Raw genomic sequence first — 12,412 nt, 5'->3', positions numbered from 1 at the left:
ACAATTGGGTATACAAAGAAATATAAAATGTTATCAAATGCAAATCTAGGACTTGCTATGTTTTGAAAGATGGAAATATTAAGATTTATTATTGCACACAGAATTCTGTGTGGTGCTTTTTTTAGATATTTGTGAATATATCTGCCTTTTAATTTATTTTTGAAGGATTTTTAATGGAATATAGTTTTGGATACAAATGACCAAATCCTTCTCTCTCTCTCACACACACACACACACACACACACAGCATGTAACATCTGCAAAAGTTATGGAAGTCAGATAAGCTTTGATAGTTTATTTGATAAATCTTGGTTATAATTATTTTTATTATTACATTTTTAAAAGCAATCATGCATATAAAAATATATGTAAAATACATTTTGCTGAATGTCAGCTAAATTATTAGAGGATTATAATTTATAAAGAGTTTGCTTTCATATGATTTCAAACACTTTCAGACATTTTATAGAGAATACTGAAGAGCGGAGAGACAAGAAATATATGCAGTCTTACCTACATTAACTGGAGTCACTCTGAATTTAAATTCCAGCTTTGACCCAATATCCAAGTATTTAATGGCATGGCGTGGTAGGTCATCAAACTGTTGTATTGTATATCTACATATGTCAACAACAATTTTCCATTTTCTGGTATTTGCAGTGCCAAAGTCATACAAGAACCACCTCCCAGGTGGAATGTCTGTATTTAAAGGCACCCTATTAGGCATAGTAGCATCTCCTAAAGCATTTTGGTCATCCACAACTTGAATAATGAAGAAACTGCTACTGCCTGGAATCACCACTGTTTTCTCAAGATCGGTTGGTTTAAATATATTCACACCTGGAAAACAAGAAAATAAAGAAAACATCATTCAATGCTGCATTTCCCTTTGTTGTTGTTGCTGCTAGGAATATGCTTAATTTACACAAAAGATAAACTGACCTGAAGCTATGGCTTCTTTGATATAAAGTTTAGATTCCTAATTTTTGACAGACTGCCACTACCTGTGTGGCTCTCCTAGTCAACAGCAGCCCTGTAACTCCCACAGCTCATGAAACTTTCTATTTTGCCAGAAACCTCAGAAATGAAGGCAGTGTCAAGTGAAGCCTGAAATCCCATGCTTCATTCACAGGCTGGAAATTGGGGGCTCTTTCTCTTCTTTTTATGGGGCTACCAGATTAACCCCTTACCTTACTTTTCTGGGATACACCGTCCATATCCTTCCTTCATTTTGCCATTTTGTCTCCATAAGAAAAGTATGAATTTACACATAGTTGGAGACTGATTGGCTGGCTGTTGATTTAGGAAGGGGATCTAGTAGAAATAAAAATGACTGGATGGCGAGGAACATATAAAAGAGGCTACATAGGAAATTAGGAAATGCTGGGCATATTCATTAGATGAATAATAATAATAATAATAATAATAATAATAATAATAATAATAATAGTTTATTTATATCCCGCCCTCCCCAGCCGAAGCCGGGCTCAGGGCAGCTAACAACAATAAAACAGTACAAAAGTACAGCATAAACAACAATAGTATTCCCTACAATTCTTTTCCTATATATTTCCCCCCTGAAGTGTGATTAGCATAAGCCAAAGACCCTCCTTCCAAAAACTTTTCATTATCAGGTGATGCACAAACCTGGAGAAGTCAGCTGAAGCCTGTATGATATACTGGTCCCTGTAGGGGGCAAAACTCTTAAAGTATTTGCTGTACAAGGGCTAGCAGTTTTAGATTCAACGGGAAACCGATCTAGAACATCTGCCAGTGCAGATGATATAAAGCCCGGAGGAGCTGGCGTCCTAAAAACATCTTTGATTATACACGATCCTCCTGGCCTAAATTAAAAAGAAGCATACATTTAATACCACCTTGATGATGTCAGATCACACATCTAATGAATTTTAACGAATTTCGACTAGTTCCTAACATTCCCTTGCTGGAAAATAGTGCTAAGAGAAAATTGTGATTTCAAGCATGTCAGCTGGCACAGGGCTACTGTTCAGCAGCTATTTCTGATCTTTTGAATCATTATGATTTTGTATTGAGTTGTAGTAACTGTTTGATGAATTTGTCTTTACTTTATATTCTCCTGTGCTTTGAATTTACTACCATGATCACAATGTCTGTTAACTTGTAATGGTATTATTGTTACTGTGAGCCACTTTGAGCTCAACAGTTGTTGTGGGGAAAGCAGAATACAAGTATTAAATCAAATCAAAATCAAATGTATTTCTTATTACACAAAAATACCCCTTAATCTCCATGTTTGGTACACCTAGTACAGTGTTTCCCAAACGTTTTTGGGCAACGGCACACCTGTGTACTAAAAAAAAATCTCGCGGCACACCACCATTAAAGCCCCGCCCCGTGACGTCAGCGCGCAGCGTCACGCCGGGAGGGACGCACAAAAGTGAACGTTTTTTCCCTCGGCAGCTCCTCTCAGCTGCGCTCAATCCGCCTCCGCGCAGGCTGAGGGAGGGAGGGAGGGGCGCGTGTGACCCGTCTCTGCTGGGAGACCAAACCCAGCGAGACAGAGTCGCGCGGAGGCGCCCAGGCAGCGCTGCCGGCTGCGAGGAGGAGCGCCAGGCAGCAGCAGGAGGCGCGGCCTCTCCTCGCCGCCCCCGCCCCGCCTCTCGCCGCCCGACTCGCCCGCCTCCCTCCAGGCATCTCGCGGCACACCAGCCGGTGTCTCACGGCACACTCGTGTGCCGGGGAACACCGGTTGGGAAACACTGACCTAGTAGGTGCAATACTTCATGGGCCATATTATCTGAACCTGTTCCTTCTGGCTCCAGCAATATCACATCCCTGGAAGACAGCAGACTCCAGCAGTCTTTGCTCCCAAATGTGGTGGTGGGTCCCCGTCCCCCCCAGATGATGAAGTCATGGGAAACCATGTCATCATCATACACACTGCAGGAACCGTTTCCAACTTCCGACAACACACACATCACCTACTGATATATTTTTGAAGCCTACAAGTTTTGTTTGAAACTTGTATTACACGGTATACGTTGCAAATGTTAGTACAAAGTGGTTCTAAGAGCAGGCAGAACAAGAAAGTGGCAACCCTCTGAACAATTTAACCAAATTAGAGAGATGCTATTTTGCTATATTCTGTAAAATAGCAGGGTATATTAAAAAGAAAAACCTGACAGACCAAGACATTGCTTGTTAACAAAACATATGCTGTTATTGATACTTACCCATAATCTAATCTTTTGCCGCTTTGCAGCCTACTGAATCTCTCATGTTTTGTTACCATCCGTGGCTCATGGTTTAAAAGTAAGATTTGTTCTTCAGTGATATACTGTACAGCCAAAGGAAATTCAAAACCTAAGTCAATATCCTGGAACAAAGTGAGAAAATTAATTATATAATTTTTTTTCATGCGTTTATAGATAAAAGACTTGCTAAACTAGCTTAGGAATAAATGGGAATTAAAAATAATAATAATAAGAAGAAGAGTTTAGATTTGATATCCCGCTTTATCACTACCCAAAGGAGTCTCAAAGCAGCTAACATTCTCCTTTCCCTTCCTCCCCCACAACAAACACTCTGTGAGGTGAGTGGGGCTGAGAGACTTCAAAGAAGTGTGACTAGCCCAAGGTCACCCAGCAGCTGCATGTGGAGGAGCGGAGACGCGAACCCGGTTCAGCAGATTACAAGTCTACTGCTCTTAACCACTACACCACACTGGCTCCACACCACACTAAGGGATAATTTAATTTATAATAGCAATCAGAAAAGAAATTGCTTAGAAACTGGTAATTAAGCAGCACAGTCATAGCTGCAGTAATCACAAAGTATTACTGATAGTACTAAATTTCTCCCTAGTTTCTCTTAAATTTCTAATGAGTACAAGACTATGTTTTTAAAAATCAGTATTTGCTCAGGGTACTGAAGATAATGGTAGGAGTCAGTTAAAGCTAAGCACTTTCAAGTCCCACTTGAAAGAAGTGAAGGAGTTGAAGGTGGCAACTTAGTTGGAGCATTATGTGACTTTGCCTGTGCTAAGGGGAGGGGCAAACTCAATGGTTTTCTGAAAGTTCCATTAATGCACTCCCTCGGCATATAGGGCACATATACAGGAAATATGGTTCGGATTGAGCTATTGGGACCCGATTGTGCCGCTGAGGCCCACCGCCTTTCAAGGTGTTGCTGCCTGGCCAGGCAGGAGCAATAGCCAATGCCCAGACTGCCAGCTTTAATGGTCCTTCTTGGCAGGGAATCAACCAGGGTTCCTGGGACTGGGGAGGAATTTCCTGCAACGACTGGAGCACGTGAGGCCTGAGCTCGAGGGACCGCAAACGTCGCCTCTGCTCCCCCCCAGAAAGCAGTGAGCAGCTATTTTTTTTCAGGAACAAAAGAATTGTCTTTCTTGATTTAACCTATTATAATGGTGGCTTTTCTGAAATCAATTTTTAATGGTTTTTTTAAAAAAAAGAATTAAATCTATTATAAGGATATCTAGATAGTGGTGAAAAAATGCTGGATTAATGACTCCACTGTCAATTCTAGCACTAGGTTACTACTTTGACATGTTGGAAGAGTGACGGTTTGTCCTTAACAAGAACAACAATTATTACAATCTCATAGACATTTTTCATTCACACATCAAAAGCATCCTTAACCTTCAATAAAGTGTCCACATCCACACTCGTCTCTTTTACAAATGTGGCAACTGAATCATTCAGAGAAATATGATTTAATACTCCCAGGTGGTCAAAGTACATGTTGAAGATACCCTTTGCTGGAGGGATAAGCTTGGCATATCTCGGTGAACCTACAGAAAAGGGGGAATATAATAGGTTTCTGTGAATATTTGGAGAGATCAACAGCTCTTCCAACCCATATTTAATCAATGCAATAAGGAAATAGATCGTTTTGACCAGGAAAAAGTATATCTAAATTATGCAACTTCCGGCAATAGTTCCTAAGGGCCAAGATCTAACAAGGCCATATGTGGTCAAATACTTTGAAGCATGCAAGGAGGTGTTGTTCCTTTTTGGAAGAAGCTCCTTGTGCCTCATGGTCTGAATGGATTGATCTGCAGTGGAGGGTTTTGGAAGGTAGATGCAGGGTGCTGCAACAAATGAGTAGATTAAAAGCTTCTAAGACCCACTAGAAGATTGCAACAGCTCTTTGGATCCCAGCCAACCATACTACACTTTGAGATATCAGCAAGCAGAATGCATAGGGCATTTATTCCCTGGAGAATAATGTGAAAATAGGGGCATCAGGAGACAAGATAATAGCCTTTGCTGTTGGTCACCCAAGTTCCTGCAATCTCATTTAAGGTAGAAGTCATAGAAGATGCAGTGAATCTATGTCTCTAGTCTACATGGTTCTTGGTTTGGGCACCCTTAGGGCTCCCTGGTTCTGCCCAGCAGAGAGTGAATTCCTTAGGTGCATCAGGTGCTTCCACTTGTTTCTCCCTACCTAGCTATGAGAACACATAGGTTGGGGGACCTGGTTACTTAGCCTAATCTCATAATTGAGTCTTCAAAGACTGCAGGAGACTCCACTTTTTAATGTTTTCCTACCTGCCTTAGTGTAGAAAAGGTTTGCCGAGTCAGTCACAAATATAATCGCTTGGGTGTAAACACATGAATCTACCTCTATAATCGTCTCAGAAGTTAAGGTGAAAAATGGTATAAAAGTGGCGCCTCCATCATAAGAAATCCACACCTAAAAGGGAGGGGGAGAGACAATAATGAATATTGTATAAGAGATCTTTGTTGGCATCCATATGTCTTGAGAGACAATGGATTGCGCCTCTGGGGGTGAAGTCAAACCACTGTGTTAGCAGCACTGAAGTGACATAATAATAATAATAATAATAATAATAATAATAATAATAATAATAATTTGTTATTATTATTTATTATTTGTACCCCACCCATCTGGCTGGGTTTCCACAGCCACTCTGGGCAGCTTCCAACAAAGATTAAAAATACATTAAAATGTCACACATTAAAAACTTCCCTGAACAGGGTTGCCTTCAGATGTCTTCTAAATGTCAGGTTTATCTCTTTGACATTTGATGGGAGGGCGTTCCACAGGGCAGGCACTACTACCGAGAAGGCCCTCTGCCTGGTTCCCTGTAGCTTTGCTTCTCCCAGTGAGGGAACTGCCAGAAGGCCCTCTGCGCTGGACCTCAGTGTCCAGGCAGAATGATGGGGGTGGAGACGCTCTTTCAGGTATACTGGGGTTTTTTTAATGTTTAATGTTTTATTATGTTTTTACATACGTTGGAAGCTGCCCAGAGTGCTGGGGCAACCAAGTAAGATGTGTGGGGTATAAATAGTAGAATTATTGTTATGGAATGGGGCGTTCCTATTTTCATCGAAGAAATGTTGGAGGATGTGTGACTTCTGTGTCTTGATTCTCTTTTTTTAAAAATAGATATTTATTAAGAATTTTCCATTTCAAAAAAAAACCAAAAAGAAAAAACAAAAAAGAAAACATATACAGTTTAGAACCCTTCTTTTTCTATAACGTATTTCTCTGACTTCCCCACACCTCCCCTTCTTATATTCCAATTCAAATTGTTAATTCAACAAGTTCTTATCCCCAATTTTTAACCTTTTTATATTTAGTTCAATTTAAAATACCATTTTTACAACATCAAAATTTATGCATCAATGTTCATTCTTAAATCTTAAATCCTTTTTCTAAAGTCGACCCAAATCCCCTTCCACGAATTCCCCACTTTTCATACTAGCAACAAAACAGAATAAAAAGAAAAAAGATGGATTATAATTATGCACCCTTTGGATCCCCAAACCCCACCCCGTCCCCTTTCCCAGTTTCAATCCCCAACAAATGTCCATCAGTCTTAATCTGCTATCAGCCTGGAGATCTCACGTCCGAGGCTCTCAATTCTCTCTCAGTTCCTCTCTACCGGTTTTTTTGATAGTCCTTAGTATTAAACACCAGATCTTGGAGACGCTCTGGCCCGATAGGAACAATGTTTCTTCCAGCCAGACCTCCATACTTAAAAGTGGAGCCCAAATCTTGTTTCTTATTCCTTTCAAGTCCAAATGTCCCCGAAGCTCCAACTTTCACCTTAATCAGATTTGTAATCCTTGGGTCTTCAGATCCCCACATAAGGAGATCTCTCCATTCTTCAATCTCAAGCTCAGACCAGATTTTCATCATCAAGTTCTTATTTTCTTTTGTAACCATCATGTCAGGCCTCTAGCTCTCCTTTGTCATCTGCAACATTACATCTCCTCCTTCCTTTTCCTCAGAAACAACATGTGTCTCTTTCTCCACACTCTCAAGGTTCAATTTCTCCTCTTGTCCAGCTGCATAAACTTCCTGGATCAAGTCCTTATCAAATTCAGTGAATTTGTTTACTGTTAAGTCCAGAGTTGCAACGTTGGTAGCCAAAACATCAATTTGGCCTTGTAACTTTCCCAAGAGAAAGAACACTCTGTCCAATTTAGCTTGAATTTTCCCTCCTTCAGCCATTCTTGTAATGTCCCAAAACCCCCTGTAGAGGGATTTTGGTTACTTAGTATTCCTTACAGTTCAAATCCAAAAATCAAGTTAGTTTGTATCAGTTTTTCCTTATTTTCAACAAAATATAGCCAAATTGTAACAAATATAACCAGCAGAGACAGTATAAAACAAAGTTCTCTTTTCCCGTCTTGACAGCTAATTTGACAGCTGTCAAGCTCTTCAATATCTCTTCAGCAGGCTCTCTCGCGGATCACTCCCGGGTCCGGGGGGGTGGCACTTCAGCTCCCAAAATTAGCTCTTATCCTCCAGTAAAATTACTTAAACTGCCAAATAGTGAAATTAATATCTTTAGCCAATAAAAAAGATAAAATCCTCTCGACCTTAGTTAGCTGGTCCTTGCTTTAGATTATGTATAAGACGGGGAGACGGACTTCCTATTTGCACCTTCCCCGATCGTGCCTAATTAAAAAAAAAAAAAAAATTCTTTACAAGTCCAATTTCCGTACTACTCACGGGTTGCTGCTTTAGAATCCAATTGTTCATAAGAAGAAGTCAGCGCTCTCCGACCATGGCATGCGGCTTCACTCTGCAGGAGAAGCAGTCGACTCTCAGCACCGCGCCACTCACCCCGTCCCCCGTTCCGAAGCCTTTAAAAAGGCTCCTTCGTGGGCCGGGGGGGCGCAAATGGTGCCCGCCGAGTCACCAGGTTCACAGGCTTCACCGCCTGTGATTTTTCTTTTTTTTAAGGGTCCCCGCGTCGCCGCAGCGGCTAGACCCAACTCATGCGGAGCCGATTCCCTCCGGAACTCGAAGGGAATCCACCATTAGCCGATGGCGCTAACCCGGAAGTGTCTGTGTCTTGATTCTCAAGGGAAACACGGCCGCAGGGTGAGGGTCTGGAACCCCCAGAATCCTGTTACCGCTTGACAGAGGTTGAGGGTTGGCATGCCACCTTTGCAACACTATGTGCCAGTTGTTAATACACCTTCCTTCTTACACACCTGATTGCCATATGCATACAGAAAATGGCTGTTTGTGTGAAAATACAATCCTTTTGGTATAAATCGCGGATCTGGAAACCAGAAGGCTGGGAATTTTCTTTTTTTATTCATGCTGCCGTCTGTTAACTTATGCACTGATACCAAAGCCCGATTCTAGGAAGAAAAAGAAGGAAACACAGTTAAACATATGCATTATAAAAAAAGAAATGATACAGCAGAAACACAGTGTCCAAGCAGAGTGTTAGAACTCGGCAGGTATAGTTGCCCTAACAAGAGCCAATTTAGACCTTCTCATTGCCAGGAAGGTGTTCATTGAAGGGAAGGCCCTGGTTCATCCCTTAGGCATAGCTAATAAGCACTTTCTGAGAGGCTGGGACCTCTAAGTTCAGAAAAGAAGCTGAGAAAAGGGAACATACACGAAGTGCTGGCTCAAAGAACTGCCATATTCTCTTTCATTGCCCATTGCACAGTACGCTCCGTCAACGCGTGCTGTCCCCTCTTTTGGGTGGTCTGGAACCCCAGCAAGGTGAATGTGTGGGATTCTGTCTATCCGACGTTGACCAAAGGGTAACGGCGGGGGTAGCCGAGTTTTTGGTAGCAGTCCTCCAAGGATCAGGTTAACAAGGAAAACCACTGATTCTATATGTATATATATATATATATGTATGTAGCCCACTGCTGCCTTTTTTATATATATTTCAAGGCTTTTACATGTTTTTTTCTCTTTTATGGTTTTTACTTGCATAATGCCTAATAAAGGTTTGATTTCAAGCCTTTCAAGCCCTTCTGCTGCAAGAAGATCAAGTAATCCAAGTACAGATTTCATTTTCTTCTCTGCCACACTGCTGCTTCTGACTCTTCAGGAAGTGCTTGTTAGACAGGCCTCAAAGTGCCAGCAGGAGTGAAAGCTTAGCCCCGCGGTCGTGGTCGTGGTTGCCCAGGGTCATGGGTGCCATGCCGCATGCTTGGCCCTGACACCAAAATTTGTGGGTGCCTGGCCCCTTCATGGGGAATTTTGTGGGTGTTTGGGCACCCAGGGCCCCAGGGAATTGGCACCTATGATTCCCAGAATCAGAACCTTTAGTTAGCTGAATGCCCTCCTGCCTCAGAGGGAAGGAAAGACTGGCCAAGAGCAATTAAACAACAACAACACACTTTTACTGACCTTAAGAATGCAGTAGAAGAGGTGCCCAGATGCAATCTATCTGGGCACTTCCTCTGCCTTCTAAGGGGCAATCAAAAATATATTGCCTAATTATTGTTCTAAGGGAGGGAGAAGGCACCTGTGGCATTTGTAACTGACAAAGAAGAAGAGATGTTTTAGAAAAGACAACAATTGTAGGGATCAGAGCACCAGAAGATACAATGCCTCATTTTAAAATGTTTCCTTTTTAAAATATCACCATAGCCATTGTTTTGGAGAAAATATCCAACATATATATTGGAATCATGGAACTGAAAGGGAACAGAAGGATCTATATTCTTCAGAAAGGCATTCATAGACTCCCTGTCAACTTAGGTGAATTGTGGAAGTTTATGTGTTAATTAGTTAATTAATATCCCACCACTCCTCCTGAAAGAACCCAGCTTGGCAGTGGGGTGGGGAGGGAGTTGAGGCTATTGCAGGACACAGTTTTGATATTGGTGGGTCAGCCAGGGAAAATGGGGACAGGGGGCTTTCAATCAGTTGCCCCATCCATTGCTAATTGCCCCCTTTCTAATTCAATTAAAATGCTTTCACCAAACCATAATTCACATCACAAAAAATGAGAATCCATTCTAAACAAGAGCAGCAAATTGCCATCTGTTCAGAGTTATCTATTAAAAAGGAGTCCTTTGATGCATTGTACCTGTTGAGATAACAAAGCGATGCCAGTGTTCTGTTCATAATCAACGAGAAAAGAAACCACCCGTCTAGAAAAGTGCCCTTCACCTTTCATTTTGTGAGGCAAGCAGCTGTGCCATTTTTGAAATGTATCATTGCTATAGAAACAAGTGGATTCCTGTGGGGTTTTTTAAAAAAACAACAAAAGGATGCAAAGTAATCAATTTAGAAATACATTGTTGTTTCAACTTAAAAGCTTTGCTAAAGAATCCACTGAGCTCTGAATATACAGGAGTGGCTAGTGGGGAGGGGCAATGGTGTGTACCTGGCCTCCTAGCAGGACAGCCACTGCCACTGACCAGGAGGGAGAAGTGGAGGGCCAAGGCAACAGAAAGGTGAGAGCTGTACGGTGCACCAACATGATGATGTTGATGATGATGCACCCATGCAGCAGTGGTTTCCCCATTACCTTGCCCCTTCTGTCCTCCTTCCTGGTAAGTGGCAGCAACTCGCCGTGTCAGTGCTCCACTCAGCAGGCCTCTCCTGTATAAAGCAAACAAGAAGCAAAGCAAGAAGATTTTACAAGAGCAAGGGCCAAATTGCTCATTATTGATGCTTTTTAAAAAGTACACACAGGTCCTGCTAACCAAACACTATGAATTCCTTGGAAATCATTCTATGGGCAAGCATTCACATCATTTCCATCAATTCCTGTGCAAACGTTTCTAACCGTGGTTTTTGTACGATCTTTCCCCACCCCAGTCCCATCTCTCCATGGTTTCTTCCTGAGATGGCTTCAGCTTAACAGCAAAAGAAAGACAAAGGTGGGAAATAAATTTTCAAATGTCTCCTGCTGTGATTTCTCCAATCTCTCTCGCTCCCTCCCTCCCAAATAGCTGCCACTGACTAGCAAAGCAAAAACATGCAAGGAGTAAGAAAGTGGGTAAACTCCGGATGTTCAAATATCTGAATCTGTGGAGTGTATAGCGAGGCATAGAATAATTCTTTAATTTGGACATTTTGTGAATTTTTGCATGGCTAGCAGGCAGAAAGCAGGGCCTGTGTATATGTTTAAACTGGCCACTTTTATTTTGAAGAAAAAACTGTTGCAAAATGCCTTCATCTTCAGCTTGCCTGGCACCAGTTTTCTTTTGCTGAAAATCACTCACCTGTGACTTCAATTTTCCTGCACAGCATCCGCAGAGGCAAACTGAAGTGAGGTTGATAGAATTTTCTGCCAGAAACTGTTGTGGGACTCAGAAGCCTGGATCAGAAACCTGTTCTGGATTGGGGCTCTGAACCTGCTTTTTTGGACCCACAGTACTGAACCAATGGCCCTTGGTGAATACAAGGACGTGTGGGGACCCCAAACAGTGACTCCTCCAAAGACCTCAGTGATCAGGTAGTGATCTAAAGGTTGAGATGCTCCTTATGCTATCATAAGCTCCTTATGCTACAAGTTAGAGCTTTGTAAATAAATACAAGAACTTTGAACTTATCCTAATAGCATATGGCAGCCAGTTCCCTAAAAGCTCCGATAGCGACCACAAAAGCTTCCAGTAATAAATTGGCTCAACTGTCTTTTTGATTTCTGAACATTAATTTGCCAAGGTGGCCAGGAAGTCAAATTATGTACTGAACAGAATGCACCAAACCTCAACTATACGTCGGCAAATTTTCATAAGATTTTATCGTCATTTGCCTTACCTGGCTCAATGACTTATCTTTGTTGAATGACAGACTAACATAGTCCGCTGCAAGAAAAGCAGAAATATATTAGCTACAACTCAGTGCTTGCACTTCTAAAATATAGTTTACAAAAGGCATCAACCCAGTTTCATGTGAACAGTTAAAAAGAACTCAGGGCGAAATTTTGAAATTATTTTTGTTACATGCCTTAAAATATATAAGTGTGTATGAGCGGAGAGCCATGTTCTCTGCCTTGAGCTGGTTTATTGCAGGAAAGCATTGCGGGAGCACTCTTTGCCTCCACTTACACTAAGGAGTTTTGCAGTGTGCTATTTTGTCCCCCATGCTATTCAACAGCTACATGAAGACATTGGAAGCAGACATTAGGACATTAGATGACACAGCTGTATTTCTCCAT

At 41.7% G+C, this 12,412-nt stretch overlaps 1 protein-coding gene across 7 annotated transcripts in view; it reads right to left on the bottom strand.

Annotated features, from left to right (window-relative positions):
• The window catches only part of LOC310706022 (cation channel sperm-associated auxiliary subunit beta-like), a 45,345-nt gene that overhangs the window by 15,512 nt on the left and 17,421 nt on the right, over positions 1-12,412 (bottom strand). For all 7 annotated transcript variants that reach the window (XM_083501328.1, XM_083501329.1, XM_083501326.1 and 4 more), the window contains 8 exons: positions 12,013-12,059; positions 10,331-10,483; positions 8,481-8,633; positions 5,556-5,700; positions 4,644-4,795; positions 3,216-3,358; positions 1,648-1,844; positions 514-840 (listed from right to left, as the gene is read on the bottom strand). In XM_083501328.1, the coding sequence (XP_083357454.1) occupies positions 514-840; positions 1,648-1,844; positions 3,216-3,358; positions 4,644-4,795; positions 5,556-5,700; positions 8,481-8,633; positions 10,331-10,483; positions 12,013-12,059 (1,317 nt within the window). The remainder of the gene's footprint in view (positions 1-513; positions 841-1,647; positions 1,845-3,215; positions 3,359-4,643; positions 4,796-5,555; positions 5,701-8,480; positions 8,634-10,330; positions 10,484-12,012; positions 12,060-12,412) is intronic.

The sequence above is a fragment of the Podarcis liolepis genome (assembly GCF_965112155.1).
Source record: "Podarcis liolepis genome assembly, chromosome: 1".
Classification (NCBI taxonomy): domain Eukaryota; kingdom Metazoa; phylum Chordata; class Lepidosauria; order Squamata; family Lacertidae; genus Podarcis; species Podarcis liolepis.
Note: the sequence above shows the minus strand (reverse complement) of the source record. Positions and strands in the feature narration are given on the sequence as shown.